The following is a 21,990-nucleotide window of genomic DNA, read 5'->3' as shown; positions in this document are numbered from 1 at the left end:
AAAAGCCCTGTGTCCCCGGAATGAAGAGATGGGGAGAGCTGACCTCAGATACATTTTCACTCTCCTTGACTTAGCTGCACAACCATCTCCTTCACTGAAGATGTTCTGTCTGAATATGAAGTCAGACTGGAGTGTGAACCTGCAGTGAGAGCTGATGGGGATCTTTTGCAAAAGCTGATGGGTGTCTTTCCAGTGGCGAAGCTGCATGCTCCACTACCGGGGGCAGAGAGCAGGCGGGGGCATGGCTGGCACCCCTGGGGGCATGATGCGCATCCCGGGGGTGTGGCATGCCGCCCGCAGGAGCGTGGCACACATTCTGGGGGCATGGCATGCCGCCTGTGGGGGCATGGCGCCTGGCGCACATGGGGGTGCACAGCATGTGTCTGGGGGTGCCGCGATGGCACCCTACTGGAATAGTGGTGCCAGGGGCGGTCCACTCCCTCCACACTCCCTTTCCTCCCCCAGTAGGTCTCTCCCATTTAAATCTCCTTTATCTCTGTTTTTTTATTTGAGTTTCCCCACAGCTCTGCTCTTCATCATCACCAAAGTGCAACTTTCCCCTAATATACTAGTTTGTGTGTGCATTTTTCCCCTAACATGCACCTTTTTTAAAAAAGCAATTTCCTCTAAATAGTGCATCTTTGTATGTCTTTTCATCAATATAGGCATTTATATGCACACTTTATACTAATGTATGCATTTTGTGCACATGACTTGACTGAAGAACTGCATTGCAAAATTCAGAGGTGTGTGAATTTTAAAGGACAGCTGTATTTCAGTTTGCCTCTTGTTTCAGGAAGGGCAAATTGGCTAAGCTTGCCTTTAAACTCAAACTTAATCAAATGTAAAATTTACCACCCACCCCTAGAACAGAATGCTGGACAAGATGAGTGTTTAATATGATCTATCAGGGCTTTTTATATTTTATAAATAACTATATTGTTGTGATTTTTATTTAAAAAAGTCACTGAAATCATGTCCTTTTTCTGTATTTGTTGGATATTACATTCTCAAATGCGCTGTCTCTTTCACTGTTTTTTGTAATAACAACAATGTATTTCTGAAAAAGGGTCTTAAGACAAGTTGTAAAAGAATTTCCACGTTTTCTGTTCCAGACCTCCCCTTTCAACTCTTTGGCCAATGAAAAGTCCCTGTTTGACTGCAAAAGGGTAAGTGGAATTTCCCCCCACCTGCACTTGAAAGTTTTCTTCTTCAAATGATAAAAAGGATCTCGCTCAGCCTCTGGGAGGGGATCCTGCAGCTACACTCCAGCCTTTGTAGCTTCTGTAATTAAATAATAGATTAGAAAGAATTGGAAACTTGACAGGCTGCAGTTCATAGAAAGGTAAACTCTTTCCATTTGAAATTACGTGGCCCTGAGTGGCTGGTTCTGGATTTCTCCTTGCCGAGACTGTTGGTGCTTCTGTTTCGAGACGATTGCGTGGGGAAGGGGAAACGCAATTACTGAGTTAATATTCATGCCACCTTCGCATTTTGATAACACCATTTCTGAGATTTTGTTTCCATTTTATAGCACAATAATGGTGGCAGAGAGAGAGGATGCCAAATAGTTATATCTGAGTGGGAGTCTTACTGGACGTTTGGAAATAGGCACCCGGCTTAAAATAAAAGAAAGATAATGGATGTATTTATGATGACAGGGGGCTGGTAATAACATGCTCTGAAGCCTTGTGGCCTCCCCAGCTGTCTGGTTCTGACAAAACCAATTCCCTCTTCCAGCCCATCTTTTTATCTGTCACTCTGAGCCTTCCATTTGGCAATCCCATTGGAAAGAGCCAAGGAGGCAGCGTGGTGGCTTGGTTAGTGTGTCGGTTTAAGACCAGAGTTCAAATTCTCACACAGCCCTGAAGTTCACTGGCCGACCTTGGGCTAGTCACTGTCTCCCAGCCTAAGATGGTCGTTGCGAAGTTAAACCGGGGAGAGAGAGAGCCATGGCCACATTGACACCATGCATTCAAAAAGCAATGTACTCTTTAAACAGTCATGTTGCTGTTGTTTAGTCGTTTAGTCGTGTCCGACTCCTCGTGACCCCATGGACCAGAGCATGCCAGGCACTCCTGTCTTCCACTGCCTTCTGCAGTTTGGTCAGACTCATGTTAGTAGCTTCAAGAACACTGTCCAACACTGGAGAGCCAGTCTGTGTTGATGATATTGGACTGATTAGAGGTAGCTGATGTCGTGCTCCTTAGATGCTATTGGACACTAACTCCCATCAATCCCAGGCAGCATGGTCAGTAGGATGATGGCAGCATAACCAGGGACACAAAGAAATCTGGATGCAACAGTTGTTGAGCTTTCTTTTTTTGGGGGGGGGGAATTCACCTCCAAAACAGAAAGAGTGATACTCAAATACACACTTCCTGATTCTGTTGGCAAAAACAGAGTCATTTCCCCCAAGTTTTTGAACTCCCCCCAGACGCTAATTTTGCCGGGAAATTCTAGACGTATGGCGACCCTAGCATACTCTCCAAGTGTCCAGGGACAGTCCCGGAATTACGAGAGCCATCCCGACTTCTGATTTGATCCCACAATGTCCCTATTCCCCCCCCCCCAGTGCTAAGCTTGGGGAGGAGGGTGTGCCAGCGTTTGTCCTGAGTAGCGGCTGTGGCAGGTGTGAGGGAGTATCTCGTTGCCTCTCCGTAACTTCTCCATGACTGCCACTGCCATCATCCTCCTTTGGACAGCTCATTCACACTCCAGTCTTCATATTTTTTTAAAAATGCTTTGTGCATCTGCATCTAATCTTGCTCCTTTCTTTCCCCCCCTTTTTTTAAAAATAATTTTTTTATTAACAATTTCAACATAACAAATTACCAAAACAAATCATCTTCATTATTCCCCCCCTTTGCCCCCCCTACCCAGCAAACCCTCCCTCCCTCCACCCCAAGACTTCCCTCAGCTCCTCTCTCTGATTTCTCAACCCATGTTAACCTCTGCATATTGTAAAATTGTATACGTCCTTAATCTTGCCCCTGTCTAAAATTTATTCATTGGCGTGTGTTTTTCCTTTTGTAAATCTACCGAAGGATAAAGTAAAACCGGGACTGAGGACTTATCTCAGGACGATGGGGGGCCTGTGTGCTGTGTCCTGTTGATTGTGGCACCTTATAACAATATGAGTTATTTTAACTTTATTGAATTGTATTAATTTCCTTGCTTCTGATAGGAAATGCTCCGTGAGGGAATGACAAAAATTGTGTGTGTGTGTGTGTGTGTGTGTGTGTGTGTGTGTGTGTGTGTGTGAAAGAGGGTCTGTTGACGGGGGAGTGAGAAATGTCTGTCCTTCTTTTCATCTGAGGAATGTTGGAGTGTATGTGGGAGCTGTATGTAGCGCGCCTTGTGTTCTAACCAGTTTGAGTCCAGTTTGGAAACTCTTCTAGCCAGCTCCCCTCTTCTTCCCCTGCTCATCTCGCACCTGCTCTTTACTGCTTGCCGCCTGATATTATATTTGACAGAATGCTGTTAATGGTACCAAGTATCTGTGGGAGAGCATGAGACAAATAATATATGCTGAGCTGGGATATGCAGCGAGTCGGCACGGCAACCCTTGCAAAAATATTTCCCCAGAATCTCCATGAAATATTCATGACTCTTTTATGTATTTGAACAAATCCTGGAGCTCCATCTCTCTCCCGTCTAGCAGGTAATATCAGGGACACAGGTGTTTGCACAGGAGCGCCCAGTGTGGAGCCTGCTACCCTGCAGAACCGGGGGTTTGTTTTTAATTTTGCACGGATGATATTTCACTCACCCAGACAGAGTAATCTTCATTCGGGAAAAGAGATTATTAGAAGCGCACGGTTGTATAATGGGGCGCAGAAAGCTCTGGATGTCTCATCAATTCCCTCCAGGCGCTTCTTTTCTAGTTAAACATATCCCCCAAACAATAACGGTAATGGCTGGGTGTTTGCTTAATATTCTACATAAGCGCTTGATCTTTGGCTGGATGAAGCAGGCGAGATTTAATTCTGAATTCTGAGAGCGTGCAGGAGAGGAGAGTCCTCTGGCAAGATGAATCCAGCAGCAGAAAAAAACATGGTGTTTGTTTAACTTGGGGAATCTGGCTCTGTGCAGCTACAGCCATTTTACCTGGGAGATGGAAATGGGCGAGACTTGCATTTCTTTGGCAAATCCTCTCTGTGCTTGCTTCCCCTTTAACTTTGTTGCCACACCAATGTGACAATGGCCCAGTCTGCACTATGCATTTACAATACAGTGGACACTCGGGTTGCAAACGCGATCCGTGCGGGATGCACGTTCTGTGCACACGCGGGTTGCATTTTCGTGCTTCTGTGCATGCGCAAAGTGCGATTTAGCACTTCTGTGTATGTGCGCCCATCGAAACCCGGAAGTAACCCGTTCCGGTACTTCCAGGTTTCAGCGGTCCGCAACCCGAAAAAACGAAATCTGAAGCGTCTGTAACCTGAGGTATGGCTGTACTATTATGCCACTTTAATAGTCATGACTTCCCTGAAAGAATAGTTTGTTCAGGGTGCTGAAAGTGTTTAGGAGACCTCCGTTCTCCTCACAGGGCTACAATTCCCAGAGTTTCCTGGAAAGAAGTGTTAAAGCACTATAAGAGTTAGACAGAAAGAGCAAATAACCCCTTGTGCATTGTAGATGTTTGAAGGCATATTTACTGAGAACTTTCATGGGCACCACTGATGGCACTGGTGGGCACATTGGTGCTCACAGGCACCACATTGGTGCCCTCCGATCCGAGACCCTTTATATGTAGTATCAGTAGTAGATAGGTAGCCGTGTTGGTCTGCCATAGTCAAAATAAAAAAAATTCCTTCCAGTAGCACCTTAAAGACCAACTAAGTTAGTTCTTGGTATGAGCTTTCGTGTGCATGCACACTTCTTCAGATACACTGAAACAGAAGTTGCCAGATCCTTCTATATAGTGAGAAGGTGGGGAGGGGTGTTACTCAGAAGGGTGGTGGGAATGGGAGATAGGCAGATAGCTGAGAGAGCCTGTTGACGACTCTTAACGACTGTAATAGGTCTTACACCTTCTCACCCCTTGCCTTTTCCTCTAAGACCTATTACAGTCATTAAGAGTCGTCAACAGGCTCTCTCAGCTATCTGCCTATCTCCCATTCCCACCACCCTTCTGAGTAACACCCCTCCCCACCTTCTCACTATATAGAAGGATCTGGCAACTTCTGTTTCAGTGTATCTGAAGAAGTGTGCATGCACACGAAAGCTCATACCAAGAACTAACTTAGTTGGTCTTTAAGGTGCTACTGGAAGGGATTTTTTTTATTTTGACTATGTAGTATCAGTTCAGTTTCTTGGTCAACTGAAAAGACTTTAACCCCTGATATTTCCGTGTGTTTGGAACAGACAGCGCACAGTAACACTTGCACAGATATCAAATCCTTGTTAGAGTCTAAGAGCGGGTCTTCAGTAAAAGTAATTAAAGGAAGATGAACAGTCTTGGCTTATTATCTGTTCTGTTTCACAGTTGAACACATGGAAGCGGAGGGAAAATCGGGAGAGTTGAGTGGGCTGGGCAGGGAGAGGAGCGCTCTGTTTGGTCTCAGAACAATAATGTACAGAGCAGGAAGAGGTCAGAGAGACTGTGATGCAAAGGAAACAAAGGCTAACCTAGAATAGGAAAGCCTGAATTTCCAGCACTGAACGGGATGGGTCAAAATGTGAGCATAGAACCTGGAGCAAGTCTAGTGAGTGTCTGTGGAAAGGAAATTAATGTTTCATGTCTTTGCAAGAAAACAAAATAAAAGCCTCCAAGGCAGAAATGTTACATGGGCTTGGAAAGTAGACTCATTTGCTATTACTGAACTCTTAGAATCATAAAATTGTAGAGTTGGAAGGGAACCTAATCATCTAGTTCAACCCTTTGCAATGCGGGAATCTCAGCTAAAGCATCCATGACAGATGGCCATCCAACCTCTTAATTAATTTAATTTACTGCATTTATATTTCACCTTTCTGTCCAAGGATCTCAAGGTGTTGTACATGATTTCTCTCCCTCATCATTTAGTCCCCACAACTATCCTGTGAGGTAGGTTAGGCTGAGAGGCAGTGACTGGCCCAAGGCCACACAGTGAACTTCATGACTGAGTGGGAAGCCTAAAGGGGACATTGGGATCCTGCCAATCTGGCATGTCCTGGTTAAATTGGGATACTTGGGGGAATATGTGGCTATATACTCTTGAATGCCTCAACAGCATAGCGATATTCTGGAGACACGCTTTGTTTGCTATCTCAAACCATTCTTTGGCAGCTGGTTCAATGTGTAGGCTTCAGGGTTCTAGTGAAAAAACCCCCAAACTGAAACATACAATGTTGACATCTGTCCATCAAGGCCCTTGCTGACTGCACTAAGCTATCATCCAGCAATCTGCCTAACAAAGGAATGTCATAACAATATCCTTCCCTAATTCACTCCTTATATAACCAGTGAATTAGCGGTGAGATACAAGTTGTAGAGACATCTTTACCAAGCATGGTATCGTTTATGTTCTCCTGATTTTTGCTTTTCTATGTTTTTACCCCTGATTTTATTATTCCAGATTGATTTTTTTAAAAAATGAGGGGGCTGTATCCAAAGACTTTATAAAAAAACCCATAATTTTATTATGTACCCCACTTGGAGAAGACTTTTCTTGATTTGGTGGTGCATATATATATATATATATATGCAGGTTTTGGTGTCTTCAGGTGTCTTCCCGTGTAAGAGTTGGGGTGTCTAGGCGACGTTTCGACGAGGTCTCACTCGTCATCTTCAGGCTGGTGCTTTCGGCTTCTTGTTACTGGAACAGAGCAGGATCTCAGTGTTTGAGTTCCTATAAATACTGTTGAGGGGGTGTGGTATATAGCCTCCAACGTTCTGGGCAGAGGGGAAGTTCCCAGGTTAGTGTGTCTTTTCTTCTTTTGTTCCTTAATTACTTGAGGGATATCTTGAGTGATTTCTTGAGTGATATTCTGAGTACCACTTAGGTGGGTCATTAAGTGTGGATTAGTTGCTAAAGCTTTCGTGTCTTGACCTCTTGAGCTTGTGAAGAGTTTTTCTGAGAAGATGGCTGTACTGCACTTAGTTGTGCTCTGGCTTGGCTTCGTGTATAGGGGCGAGCTGTGGTTTTGTGCCCTGTGCCAGCCAGATCTGTGTAGGGATTGCAGAGGGGTGCAGCATCCGGAGGTGCCACTATGGTTTGGCTACTGGATGGAGTCTGTAATTTATCTGTGGAGAGGGTCTGGGTTTGGGTCTGGTGTGGTTGATTGGTGATGGCGTTCTGTGTGCCTCTGGTTCTGGTGTCGGTTTTTGTGGGGAGGGCTAATTTCCAGATGTCTGGCAGGCGGGACGTGTCGTCACGCTTGTTCATGTTGTGGGGGTGTTTCTCTATCTCGATGGCTTCCATGATTATTCTCTTGTGGTGATGTTCCATGTTAAAGAGCAATTTGGAATCTGCAAAATTAATTTCGTGTCCTGTTTCTTTCATGTGTTGGAAAAGAGAGGAGGTTTTTTCTTCTTTTTTGACGGCATTCTTGTGTTCTGCGATACGTGCATTTATTCGTCTGTTTGTTTGTCCAATGTACGTGGCTGGGCAGACTTTGCAGGGTATTTCATAGACCCCTTGGTTTTCCAACTGGATTTTATCTTTGGGGTTTCTGAGGATATTGGCTATTTTTTGGTTGGTGCAAAAGGCTGTTTTGATATTGTGTTTATGGAGGATTTTGCTAATTTTATCTGTAGTGCCCTTGATATAAGGAAGGAGGGCCATGCCATTGTTTTCTTCTGTGTCTTGGTTTTTGGGGGGTGTTTCTTTTTGGATTAGCTTCGTAACCCTGTTTTGCTGGTATCCATTGGCGATTAACACATTTGAGAGATTCTGTAACTCAGTTGTCAAGTGGTCTTTGTCAGCCAGGCGTTTGGTTCTAGAGATGAGAGTCTTGGCTACGGAGTTTATTTGTGCAGGGTGGTGGTGTGATTGTGCATGTAAGTAGCGGTTGGTGTGTGTTTTTTTCCGGTAGATAGTGTGTCCTAAGGAGCCATCAGGTTTTTTGTAGATTAGGACGTCAAGGAAGGGAAGTTGGTTGTTGGCTTCTATTTCCATAGTGAATTGTATTTTGGGGTGTAGGCTGTTGAGATGTGTGAGGAAGCTATCTAGTTTTTCTTTCCCGTGTGGCCAAATTACAAAGGTGTCGTCAACATATCTGAGCCAAAGTTTGGGTTTGTGTTCTGACTTGTCTAAAGCATTGGTTTCAAAGTGTTCCATGTACAAATTTGCGATGACCGGTGAGAGGGGTGATCCCATAGGTGCTCCTTCTATCTGTTTGTATCTTTGTCCATTGTGGATGAAGTACGTGTTGGTTAGGCAGTGGTTGGTCAGGTCCAGGATGTATTCGGGGGGATTGTATTTGTTTTGAATGGCTGTCAAGGCTTCATTAATGGGCACTTGAGTGAAGAGAGATACAACATCGAAGCTCACAAGTAGGTCATCGGGATGTAGGTTTTGCTTCTTTATTGTTTCTATGAACTGGAAGGAGTTAGTAACGTGTGAAGCGATGGATTCTGCATAGGGCTGAAGTTGCTTAGCGAGAAATTTAGCGAGATTTTGTAGAGGTGAGCCTATGGAGCTGACTATTGGTCTGAGTGGTGTTCCTTCTTTGTGTATCTTGGGGAGACCGTAGAGTTTGGGGCATCTGGATGATTTTTCTCTGGGGATGATTCTTAGCTGGATTTCTTCACTGATAGGAGAGGCTTTTATTTTGGATTTGGTGGTTTTTTCCAGATAGGTGGTGGGATCTGTTTTTATAGGTTGGTAGGTAGGGTCTTGGAGTAGATTTGATAGTTTTGCTTGGTAGTCCGATGTGTTCATCACAACAGTGGCATTACCTTTGTCTGCTGGGAGAATGATTATGTTGTTGTCTTTCCTCAGGTTGGTGAGTGCTTTCTGTTCTTCTTTGTGTAAATTGCTTCTGGGTGGTTTGCTGGAGCAGAGGATGTTGGTGACTTCAAGTCTGATTTTATTGGCTTCATCTGGGTCGATTTTGGTTAGGCTAGCTTCGACTCCGCATATGATGTTTTCCGTGGGGATGCGTCTCGGGGCGACTGCAAAGTTGAGACCTTTGGAGAGTACTTTGGTTTCAGTTGGGGTGAGGATCCTGTCTGATATGTTATGTACTGTTTGTTTCATGGGTTGTTGTGGAGGGTGGCTGGGCTTCTGGCGTTTCTCTAGTTTGTGGAGTTTGTTGGTGTGTCTGTCTGTCTTATGTGAGGTCTCAGTTTCAGCTCTCCAGACGGCTAGTTGTTTGCACCAGACCCAAACCCAGACCCTCTCCACAGATAAATTACAGACTCCATCCAGTAGCCAAACCATAGTGGCACCTCCGGATGCTGCACCCCTCTGCAATCCCTACACAGATCTGGCTGGCACAGGGCACAAAACCACAGCTCGCCCCTATACACGAAGCCAAGCCAGAGCACAACTAAGTGCAGTACAGCCATCTTCTCAGAAAAACTCTTCACAAGCTCAAGAGGTCAAGACACGAAAGCTTTAGCAACTAATCCACACTTAATGACCCACCTAAGTGGTACTCAGAATATCACTCAAGAAATCACTCAAGATATCCCTCAAGTAATTAAGGAACAAAAGAAGAAAAGACACACTAACCTGGGAACTTCCCCTCTGCCCAGAACGTTGGAGGCTATATACCACACCCCCTCAACAGTATTTATAGGAACTCAAACACTGAGATCCTGCTCTGTTCCAGTAACAAGAAGCCGAAAGCACCAGCCTGAAGATGACGAGTGAGACCTCGTCGAAACGTCGCCTAGACACCCCAACTCTTACACGGGAAGACACCCGAAGACACCAAAACCTGCATTCCTGTACCCGTGAAAATCTACGAAAGCATATATATATATATATATATGCAGGTTTTGGTGTCCTCGGGTGTCTTCCCGTGTAAAAGTTGGGGTGTCTAGGCGACGTTTCGACGAGGTCTCACTCGTCATCTTCAGGCTGGTGCTTTCGGCTTCTTGTTACTGGAACAGAGCGGGATCTCAGTGTTTGAGTTCCTATAAATACTGTAGAGGGGTGTGGTGTATTGCCTCAAAAGTTCTGGGCAGAGGGGAAGTTCCCAGGCTAGTGTTCTTTTCTTCTTTTGTTCCTTAATTACTTGAGGGATATCTTGAGTGATTTCTTGAGTGATATTCTGAGTACCACTTAGGTGGGTCATTAGGTGTGGATTAGTTGCTAAAGCCTTCGTGTCTTGACCTCTTGAATTTGTGAAGAGTTTTTCTGGGAAGATGGCTGTACTGCACTTAGTTGTGCTTTGGCTTGGCTTCGTGTATAGGGGCGAGCTGTGGTTTTGTGCCCTGTGCCAGCCAGATCTGTGTAGGGATTGCAGGGGGGTGCAGCATCCGGAGGTGCCACTATGGTTTGGTTACTGGATGGTGTCTGTAATTTATCTGTGGAGAGGGTCTGGGTTTGGGTCTGGTGTGGTTGATTGGTGGTGGTATATATATATATCACACGCACACACTATATCTATCTATCTCCTTGAACCACACATTTCTCATCTACTGCATGTTGTATTCATGTTTATGGAAGGCAATCTTACTCAGCTATGAGGGATCGTCAAAGAAAGAAGAAAGGTGGATCTCTACATAAAGGCTGAGATCTAAAGTTTCTTGTGTGGCAGCAATTCTACACACACACACACACACACACACACACACACTTAAACATTGTGTGCATGAGGGGACTCTAATATTTCTCTCAAGGAACAGATGTTTCCAGTGAACGAACGGAAGAAGGATATTGCCTGACTTAATTGCAGCTTGATTCTGTGGCTCTTCCTCCCCGTACCTCAACGTGCAGAGGGAGCAGGCTTGTTTTCCGTCGCAGTTTCTTGATTTCCTCAGCATCTCTTTTTCTTGACAACACAGCTTGCCCCTCCACCCCCCGCCCCGTGACTGTTTGAAATTCCTGCCTGACTTTTGTCTTCACGCTGTCAACTTGTCGCTCGGTGAACTCTGTTGTTGTTATGACAGACTTTTAAAGAAGCTGGATTTGATGCCTCATTGTGCTGTATGAATGCAAGCAGGGATGAGAACCGGATGGCGCCCTTGGATTAGCAGGCTTGGGGGGGGGGAGCTGTCATCCAAATGGTTTCAGCAAAATTGCCCCTAATTACTTGAAAAGGGTGGGTGGGAGGGAGTGGAGGGGCTCCTGGATATTAAGGCTCAGCATTTCAGCTGAAAATTATCACGGGAGTGGCAGATACAGCCAGCTTCAGTGGCAGATACAGCCATCCACGCAAGGCTGAAGAGAAACACAGAACCGGCAGTGTAAGGATGGACAAATTTATGGGTGTTAACAGTGTCACACTTCAGACCTGCACTTGTTCCTTCTTGACATGCTTTTTCGGTTTCTAAAAACAAACATAACAATTCGCGTAAGAAACATTCCATGCATATACCTGTATACCTGAAGGAGTGTCTCCACCCCCATCATCCAGCTCGGACACTGAGGTCCAACTCCGAGGGCCTTCTGGCGGTTCCCTCGCTGTGAGAAGTGAGGGTACAGGGAACCAGGCAGAGGGCCTTCTCGGTAGTGGCGCCTGCCCTGTGGAACGCCCTCCCAGCAGATGTCAAGGCAATAAACAACTATTTTACTTTTAAAAGACAACTGAAGGCGGCCCTGTTTAGGGAAGTTTTTAATGTCTGATGCTGTATTGTTTTTAATATTCGGTTGGAAGCTGCACAGAGTAGCTGGGGAAACCCAGCCAGATGGGCAGGTTGTTGTTGTTGTTATTATTATTATTATACAGTGAGAGGGGATGTTAGGTACATATCTCCATGTTTGGTGGGAATGCAAATTATTTTGGAAAGTAGTCGTTGAAGACGTTTCTTCTGTTACGGAACAGGTGATGGAACCCGATCTGAGGCTTTATTAAATCTGTTCACAGATGAGGGCTCAGTAATCTTTTCCATGTCTGCAGCTAGGAATGTAATACTGAGAAACAGTCCTGCTTTTGTCGGTCCATTGCAGACACCGCATCTGATGTGTGGATGGCCATCATGCCTAGAGGTGAAACAAGCATGTCCAGTGTGCATATGGTGTTGGTTAATCCAGCTTCCACTCTCCTACCACATATAAGCTGTACATGTAAGGGCCTGGGGAACTGTGGTGGTTAGAGTGTCAGACTACAGCTGGGAAGACCTAGATGCAAATCCTCTCTCAGGCATGAAGCACATTGATAGGCGAATATGTCAATTTCATTTTCTGTTGCTTTCTCCCCCAGACTTAAGCTTTCCACATTTCTGCACCAGCTTCAGGATTTATTTTCTTTAAAGTCCATGTGAGAACTTGCCAGCATTTCAGCGTGATTTCCTCCTAATGAACACATTTTTTGTATGTAAAAAGGTAAAGGGACTCCTGACCATTAGGTCCAGTCGTAACCGACTCTGGGGTTGAGGCGCTCATCTCGCTTTACTGGCCGAGGGAGCCGGCTTACAGCTTCCAGGACATGTGGCCAGCATGACTAAGCCGCTTCTGGAGAACCAGAGCAGCGCACGGAAACGCCATTTACCTTCCCACCGGAGCCGGACCTATTTATCTACTTGCACTTGATGTGCTTTCGAACTGCTAGGTGGGCAGGAGCAGGGACCAAGCAATGGGAGCTCACCCCGTCGTGGGGATTCAAACCGCTGACCTTCTGATTGGCAAGTCCTAGGCTCTGTGGTTTAACCCACAGCGCCACCCGTGTCCCACTTTTTTGTATGTAGTTTTTTGTATGTAGTTTTGACCAAAAGTACACTTTTGCAGGCAGTATCACCATAACTTATTTTGTATTCATTTTTAATGCCTGCATTTCGTAAACCTATAGCTGTCAGGTATGCATCAATATGCACCTCCTCCCAATGTAAAAAGGCTGTGAGCCCCACCCCCCAAACTGGTGCAAAATGTGGAGAGCTGAATTTAAAATTGGAATAATGCGAAGCAGAATTCACAGGTCCTTCCATCCCCACCCAGAACCATCAAAAACAGAAGACAGGCCAGAGAATGAGTTCTAAATATGGCAACCCCCCCCCCCACAAAATCTGGGGTTCTTAGGAAGCTGATATCTGTAGCCAATGCCACATTGTGTGGCTTTTCTGTGCTACTGCAGAATCTAAGGACACACATACACAGAGCTGTAGCTTCAAGTTTGATTTTAGGAAGTCTCATGGGTGATGGTGGCCACATCCAAGGAGGGAGAGTCTCCCTGCCCCCTGAGACAGTATTGGAAAAGGAAAGTATTCTTGGATCTTGCCAAATCTGAGCGTTCCAGCTGTATGAATGGACACTCAAGCTCTCCAAGGCTTTAAACCGGCGCAATTAAGGGTTGCTGAATTCTAATGAGCGGGCATAGCAGCTTTCCCGGTCTGCACATTGCCTGTTCTGAAGCTGTTTATTTATCTGCTTAGCTAATTAGAAAAATTAAAGATGGGGCATGTCTTGGCAAAGGGTTGCCAGCCTGACGGCCAACAAACAGCAGATTTAATTACTGAACTTCAGACACGTAATGAGGGATGAAGCAGACAGACTTACAGACAATGTGCTTCTCATTAATTAGGCAACAAAGAAAGTTGTGGCAGTGGGTGGCTTGGGAAGGGGGAGGCAGCCGGAGTCTTAACTGCTCATAATTGCTTGATCTTCTGTCTGGCTTGGAGCAAAGCAAAGCCCAGGCGAATGTTTCTTCTGCAAAACGGAGCCGAAGGAGATGGAAATAGCAATAAAAGCAAATAATTTGGACACAGGATGAAATAAAACTCAAAGCACCAGGCGGAGATGGATTTGTGCTCAGTCCCATTTAATTTAAGCTGCCGGCTGCGTCTGGGTTAGGATTTTGATAGCAGCGGAACAGTCAGCATTTGAACATGAATCAAATATATGCTTTGTAGAATTGTTGGGCTTCTTAAAGGCTTGGGGTTTTTTTTGACAGAGGCAGTTAGTTAATTTCAGGGCAGATAGTTGTCTGATGTTGCGGAAAGACAAGTCATGGCGAGGTTACAGATTTTAACTGCAGTTGTTAGTAAGCGACTATGCAGCAATTGTCATGACTACATACCCAGCTCCTTCAACCGTTCCTCATAAGGCTTGGTTTCCAGACCCTTGATCACCTTGATTGCCCTCCTCTGCACATGTTCCAGCTTGTCAATAGCCTTCCTACATTGTGGTGCCCAGAACTGGACACAGTCCTATAACTCTTAGGTCCTAAAGGTCTAGGTCTAGCACTGCCCAGGCTCTTTCCTCATCTGTACGGAAAATTTATAAGAAAAATTAAATCAGTTAACACAGCTATATGGGTTGGGCTTCAGCTGTTCCGATCTAACAATATGGGCCTTCAGTTTAGGACTGAATTGTAGCATAGACCATGCTTCATCGGATATCTATCATGGTAGTGCAAAAGCTGGCGACTGAATATGTGACTTCTGGGCTCTCGTCCTGTAGTAATAGGGAGACGTTGTGCTGTTCTGAATGCCCAGGAAACTTATATAAGATGGGTTGGATAAACCTAATTCGAATTTCTATATAATACTGGCAATGAAGAAGGGCACGCTCCGTTGTTTCCTGCTGCCCAGAGCCACATGGGCAATTCCTCTCCTCGTAAGGCAGGGGTCAGCAAACGTTTCCAGCAGGGGGCCGGTCCACTGTCCCTCAGACCTTGTGGGGGGCCGGACTATATTTTTTTGGGGGAAATGAACGGATTCCTATGCCCCACAAATAACCCAGAGATGCATTTTAACTAAAAGGACACATTCTATTCATGTAAAAACACGCTGATTCCCGGACAGACTGCGGGCCGGATTTAGAAGGCGATTGGGCCGGATCCGGCCCCCAGGCCTTAATTTGCCTACCCATGTCGTAAGGTCTCTTCCTATAATGGCCTTCCTGAATTGCTGAGGGAAGGGCCTGACAATGGGCCAAAGTGAAAGCCCTTTGTTGTTTTGGTGTTTTGAGATTAGCCATGTATGGCCCTAGGGACACAGGTGGCGCTGTGGGTTAAACCACAAAGCCTAGGACTTGCTAATCAGAAGGTTGGCGGTTTGAATCCCCGCGACGGGGTGAGCTCCTGTTGCTCGGTTCCTGCTCCTGCCAACCTAGCAGCTCAAAAGCATGTCAAAGTGCAATTAGATAAATAGGTACCGCTCCGGTGGGAAGGTACCAGGTAAACGGCATTTCTGTTCACTGCTCTGGTTCGCCAGAAGCGGCTTAGTTATGTTGGCCACATGACCCGGAAGCTGTACGCTGGCTCCCTCGGCCAATAAAGCGAGATGAGTGCCGCAACCCCAGAGTCGGCCATGACTGGACCTAATGGTCAGGGGTTCCTTTACCTTTACCTTTATGTATGGCCCTATTCATCTGTGAAGCAAAAAAGCAACCGTCACCCACGGTTGAAGTCCTGTATACACTTACTTGGGAATAAGCTCGATTGAACTCATTGGGAGTTACTCCTAGGTAAGCATGCAATGGCCTGCACCGTGGATTTGACAGCAGCCAACCTCGCAGGTGAGGAAGAAGTGTGCTTTCTCTCAGGGGCAATCAAATCAGAAATTGCAAAGTCAAAACCTGGCAGGTTATCATACACTTCCATTAAGATGGCTCAGAGCACAAACTAAGACATCAAAACCGACAATAGGAAGTGCAAGGACAATCCTTTAATTAAAAGGCTTGGCAGCAAGAGACTGCCATCCTTTAAAACAGACACGTGCAAGGGCCGTTGATGGCTCATTGTTTGCATCCAGCAACTTTACCCCGGTGCTCTGGGGAAACAATTACGCACAACAGAGGGAGACCCGCATGTTGACATTTTATTGAATTTTCCATTTTAGTCCATTTGTGCTGCTGCGGATGAGAGTGTATTAGCAGGAGCTAAGATGGCACAAGCCGCCTAACGCAGGGGACTGCAGAAATATCACATTTGCTAACTAGGCTAGAGGAACAGAGGAGATTCAGCTGCCGCTATTCCCTCGTTGAGGCTGTTTCAAATGGTTGCACTCATTTTCATGATGGACACGACAATCCCCCCTTTCACAAATCTGATGAGCATTAAATAGTGTGTTTTCCTGCCATGAAAATGGATAATAGAATTTCAACTGCATGTCTTATTGCCAGCGGAGGGTTTAAATACCAACATCAATGGATCTAATTATTACTGTCGTTTTGCACCGCAGATCATTAGTAAGTCCCCCTCCTCCGCTTTCCTAAATCCTTTAGTATACCTTGTGAAATTATCAGCGTGTAGCACTCACCTAGTCTCCCACCCTCACTTCAGAAGTCAAGGTACGATACATTCGCAAACCACTTTAATCAAGTTACTGGAAATGAAAACATTTGTAATATTGCTAACTGTCTGGAGGAAGCAATTTAAATATCATGGCTATCGGATCTTTAAAGTGTAGCTGACAATATGGCTGCAAAACACTTTAGTTAAGGCCTCTAGTCCACATGGTTTGGGCAAGTGTATCCCACCCTGAATAGTGGCGCTTGTCCTCCCTCCATGCTTTGTGCTCCAAAATACAGGTGAAACTCAGAAAATTAGAATATCGTGGAAAAGTTCATTTACTTCAGTAATTCAACCTAAAAGGTGAAACTAATATATGAGATAGACTCATGACATGCAAAGCCAGATATGTCAAGCCTTTATTTGTTATAATTGTGATGATCATGGCGTACAGCTGGTGAAAACATCGATGAAGCACAGTGGACCAACACCAGCTGATGACATGGCTCCCCGAATCAACACAGACTGTGGAAACTTCACACTGGACTTCAAGCATCTGACATTGTGTGCCTCCCCATTCTTCCTCCAGACTCTGGGTCCTTGGTTTCCAAACGAGATGCAAAAGCTGCTCTCATCAGAAAAGAGATTTGGGGAGCCAAGTCATCAGTTGGTGTTGGTCCACTGTGATTCATTGAGTCCAGGGTCAACACAGCCGTCTACCAGGAGATTTTGGAGCACTTCATGCTTCCTTCCACAGACGAGCTTTATGGGGATGCTGACTTCATTTTCCAGCAGAACTTTGGCACTTGCCCACACTGCCAAAAAGTACCAAAACCTGGTTCAGTGCCCATGGGATTACTGTGCTTGATTGGCCAGCAAACTTGCCTGACCTGAACCCCATAGAGAATCTATGGGGCATTGCCAAGAGACAGATGAGAGACATGAGACCGAGCAATGCAGAAGAGCTGAAGGCTGCTGTTGAAGCTTCCTGGTCTTCCATAACATCTCAGCAGTGCCACAGGCTGATAGCATCCATGCCATGCCGCATTGAGGCAGTAATTGATCCAAAAGGGGCCCAAACCAAGCACTGAGTACATATACATGCTTCTACTTCTCAGAGGTCCAATATTGCTCTATTTGCAATCCTTGTTTTACTGATTTCATTTAATATTCTAATTTTCTGAGATTGTTAATTTGGGGTTTTCATCAGCTGTACGCCATGATCATCACAATTATAACAAATAAAGGCTTGACATATCTCGCTTTGCATGTCATGAGTCTAAGTTGAATTACTGAAATAAATGAACTTTTCCACGATATTCTAATTTTCCAAGTTTCACCTGCATGAAAGACTGGTACCTTTTTTCCTGCAAAAAAGCATGACTTTGATCTCAGGTGTGGGGAATCTGTGGCCTTCTGGATCTTGCTGGACTACAGTTCTCATCATCCCTGGCCATTGGTCATGCTTGCTGGAGCCAATGGGAGTTGGAATCCAACAACATCTGGAGGACCAAAAGTTCTCCACCCTGGATCTATGGCAGGGTTTCCCAAACGTGGGTCTCCAGCGGTTTTGGGGACTACAGTTTCCAGCATCCCTGACCACTGGTCCTGCTAGCTAGGGACGATGGGAGTTGCAGTCCAAAAACAGCCGGAGACCCAAGTTTGGGAAACCCTGATCTGTAGTATATATTCAGTGGTACCTCGGGTTAAGAACTTAATTTGTTCTGGAGGTCCGTTCTTAACCTAAAACTGTTCTTAACCTGAGGTACCACTTTAGCTAATGGGGCCTCCTGCTGCCGCTGCGCCGCCAGAGCATGATTTCTGTTCTCATCCTGAAGCAAAGTTCTTAACCTAAGGTACTGTTTCTGGGTTAGCGGAGTCTGTAACCTGAAGCGTCTGTAACCCGAGGTACCACTGTATAAGCCAGCAGCCAGTTTGTGGGCTGATGAAGGCTCTGCTTGTGTTTATTTGCTAGTTTATTTCAAGAATTTGGTATATCACTTAATCTCAACCATCTCTCCATGGTGTTCAGGAGACCCCATGCATGAAGACTGAATGTAAGACAAAACTGTAAAATCAGAATTCAGTTCAAAAGCCTGCTGGAACAAGAAAGTCTTCAGTAAGTGTTAGAAGTTCAACAGGGAGTGGGGTTGCCTGACCTCAACTGGGAGGAAGCTTCACCAAAAACTGAAGCTCCTTGTGGATACAAACCAAGGGTGCCAACTTGAATGAAATATTGAGGGCCCCCAGGTAAACCCCACCCCACATTATTGATCACAACTCATGGTGCATACACACCATTTGAATGGTGATGCCCATTAACTTGGGGGACCCCCCTCAAATTTTAGGGGGGCGCAAAGGGATCTCAGCCCCTAGGGGTTGGCTCCTGTGATACGAACTATGCGTCCAACCCTTTAGGAACCACTAACAGTGACTCCCCCATGATTTCACTTTTGGTTTCATCTAGGGCTTGAATTTCAGGGATCGACTCCTCATGAAATATAGAAAAATGTTTGTGTTCATGCTTTCAGAGAGAGCTTTCCCCTGTCCACCCCACCGTCTGCCTTTGAAGGAGATTCAGTAATGACTCGCTCAACTGGAAACCACAGTAACATCAACAGCCCAGTGGAAAAATCATATTGTAGAAATAAGCGGAACAAATCACAATAATAAAAACAACGTAGTCCTCTGGGCATAAAAGAAAGAAACAAACTTAGAAGCATCATCATGGTTTTTCTCTCCTTTCCTTAACCCCAGCCCCTCCCAACACTTTGACTGGAATCCATCTACATGTCTTAATCTTTCTTGCGGTATTAATGGAGATATTCTTTGCACGTTAACTTGCTAGAGGGAAACAAACATATTAGGGGAGCTGGTAACCCATGGCAACGAGCCACAGAAAGGAAGAAGCTAGCTAACTTGAGAGGTGGGCCTCAATTAATGCTTGCTTGGTGCTGAGAACATTTTAAAAGTTGTTATAAATCGTGCAGGGAATCTCCACAAGTTCAGCGTTTTTCCTGGTTCAGGTGGGTGCTCCCCACAGCATGGAGGGCAGCGGGGCCCATCATGAGAATACAATGGGGGGGGGGGAGAGACAGCAAGCTCATTCCCCCTCCTCTCTCACATGATCCTAATCATGGGGCGAGTGCAAGACTGAATGTCTAAATAGCGCTAATCAGTGGATTACATAGGATAAAACGAAGCTGTGAGCAATTTGTTCCTTTCCTCCTGGAAAGCGCTTTGTTCTCTCACTAAACTGAGCTGGAGCTTGCTGTTCTGGCTCATTGCTTCCACAGCCTGTTTTACTACAGCTTCAGGGTTTTGTGTGCAAATATGTCCCCATAGCTTTGGCAAAAGGAGTAGCGGCCACTTCATGTCATGCCCCTACCAGGTCCTCGTTTATTTTGAATGAATTGTCTCTAGCTCGGGCTGTGAGGCTTGGACTAAAAGCTCCAGCCGAGGATGTCTGACACACTGGGGTGGTTGGACTGTGCCAAGTACAGTGGTACCTTGGGTCTCAAACGCCTTGGTACTCAAGCAACTTGGAACCCAAAGACTGTAAACCCAGAAGTAAGTGTTCCTGTTTGCAAACTTTTTTCGGAAGCCAAACTTTCTCTGTTTTGAGTGTTACGCTTCCGTTTTGTGTGTTACGCTGAGGTCTGTCTGTTTTTGCTATTTATTTTGCATTTTTGTTTTTGCGGCTCTTTTTTGTTTTGTTTTTGTGACTGTGTGGAACCCAGTTCAGCTAGGGATCAATCCATAGCTGTCAACCTTCCCTTTTTTTGCGGGAAATTCCCTTATTCCAGCGCCGTTTCTCACTGCTTCCCGCTGCTATCCCGGATTGTTAGATATCCTGTAGACTGTCCCTGGGACAGGTGAGGCTGCTGGTCCCTTATTTTCGAGGCTGCTGATCCCTTATTTTCAAATCTGAAAGTTGACAGCTATGGATCAATCCTTCTCACTCTCTCTGTCTGCCACCTCCTAGACCAGGGGTAAAGGTAAAGGTAAAGGTAAAGGTAAAGGGGACCCCTGACTGTTACGTCCATTTGTGACCGATCCTGGGGTTGCGGTGCTCATCTCGCTTTATTGGCCGAGGGAGCCGGCGTACAGCTTCCGGGTCATGTGGCCAGCATGACTAAGCCGCTTCTGGCGAACCAGAGCAGTGCACAGAAATGCTGTTTACCTTCCCGCTGGAGCGGTACCTATTTATCGACTTGCACTTTGACTTGCTTTGGAACTGCTACGTTGGCAGGAGCAGGGACCGAGCAATGCGACCTCACCCCCTCGCGGGGATTCGAATCGCCGACCTTCTGATCGGCAAGTCCTAGGCTCTGTGGTTTAACTCACAGTGCCACCCGCATCCCTAGACGAGGGGTAGTCAACCTTTTTATACCTACCGCCCACTAAGGCATCTTTCTTGATGGTAAAATTTCCTTACTGCCCACCAGTGCTTGTTGGAAGGAGGATTCAGCTTGTGCCGTAGAACCCCCTACTGCCCACCTAGAATCCTGAAACATCCACTAGTGGGTGGTAGGGACCAGGCTGACAACCCCTGTCCTAGACAAACATGTTTCATTTGTGTGGCCTAGTATTCACTCCACAGAAGCCCTCCTGCAAACATTTTTGGCTTTGTAAATCTCCTTCTGCAAGCATAATCTGAACTCAGGCCCCGCCACAGATGAACAACCTGCTCCAGGACAATTTTGGATCAGAAAGTGATCCAAAACGAATGGCCTGGTGGTGCCAGCAGAAAAGGAAGAGCAGACATTTCTCATGCACTTTCATTCCCTCGATGCGTGAATAGAATGAGGCTAGATAGCTCAGTTGGTTAGAGCATGGCGCTGATAATGCCAAGGTTGCAGGTTCGATCCCCGTATGGGAGAGCTTCACATTCTTGCATTGCAGAGGGTTGGATTAGATGATCCTCAGGGTCCCCTCCAACTCTACTATCCTATGATCTCTATGAACTTCCATGAAGAGAGAGCTTCATATTTGTGGAACATTTGCTGCAAACGCTGTTTTATGGGTCTTTGTAACGAAAGCCTTGATTCAGTGGCTGTTTTCACACTCTGCTAGATTAAGGGACGTGGGTGGCGCTGTAGGTAAAACCTCAGTGCCTAGGACTTGCTGATCGTAAGGTCGGCGGTTCGAATCCCCGCGGCGGGGTGAGCTCCCGTCGTTCAGTCCCAGCTCCTGCCCACCTAGCAGTTCGAAAGCACCCCTAAGTGCAAGTAGATAAATAGGTACCGCTTTATAGCAGGAAGGTAAACGGCATTTCCATGTGCGGCGCTGGTGCTGGATCGCCAGTGCAGCTTCGTCACACTGGCCACGCGACCCGGAAGTGTCTTCGGACGGCGCCGGCTCCCGGCCTCTTGAGCGAGATGAGCGCGCAACCCTAGAGTCGGTCACGACTGGCCCGTACGGGCAGGGGTACCTTTAGATTACAGGATTTATTAGACCCCCCCATCCCCCACCAAAAAAGGCATGTCAGATATTGTATTTCTGGGCTCCTGAGCTCAATAAATGTCCATTTCTCAGTTGGGTGCAGCAATGTAGATATTTTTCATATGGATTACTTTTACTGATCAAGCAGCTGAAAATGTCTTACGATTTGCCAACTGAGCTGTATTTTAATACGGCTGATCATGAAGGCAGTGCAATAGGTTTGATTTGAATGAATTTGCATAATTTGCTGATCAAGCTACCTATTAAAGTTCTGAC

At 45.9% G+C, this 21,990-nt stretch overlaps 1 protein-coding gene across 1 annotated transcript in view; it reads left to right on the top strand.

Moving 5' to 3' along the window:
- The window catches only part of RASGEF1B (RasGEF domain family member 1B), a 264,461-nt gene that overhangs the window by 42,702 nt on the left and 199,769 nt on the right, over window positions 1-21,990 (top strand). Inside the window, exon 3 of the mRNA XM_083458826.1 lies at window positions 1,116-1,169. Coding sequence (XP_083314952.1) covers window positions 1,116-1,169 — 54 coding nt within the window. The remainder of the gene's footprint in view (window positions 1-1,115; window positions 1,170-21,990) is intronic.

The sequence above is a fragment of the Podarcis liolepis genome (assembly GCF_965112155.1).
Source record: "Podarcis liolepis genome assembly, chromosome: 9".
NCBI classification, from domain to species: Eukaryota; Metazoa; Chordata; class Lepidosauria; order Squamata; family Lacertidae; genus Podarcis; species Podarcis liolepis.
This window is presented reverse-complemented; position numbering and strand designations above follow the sequence as displayed.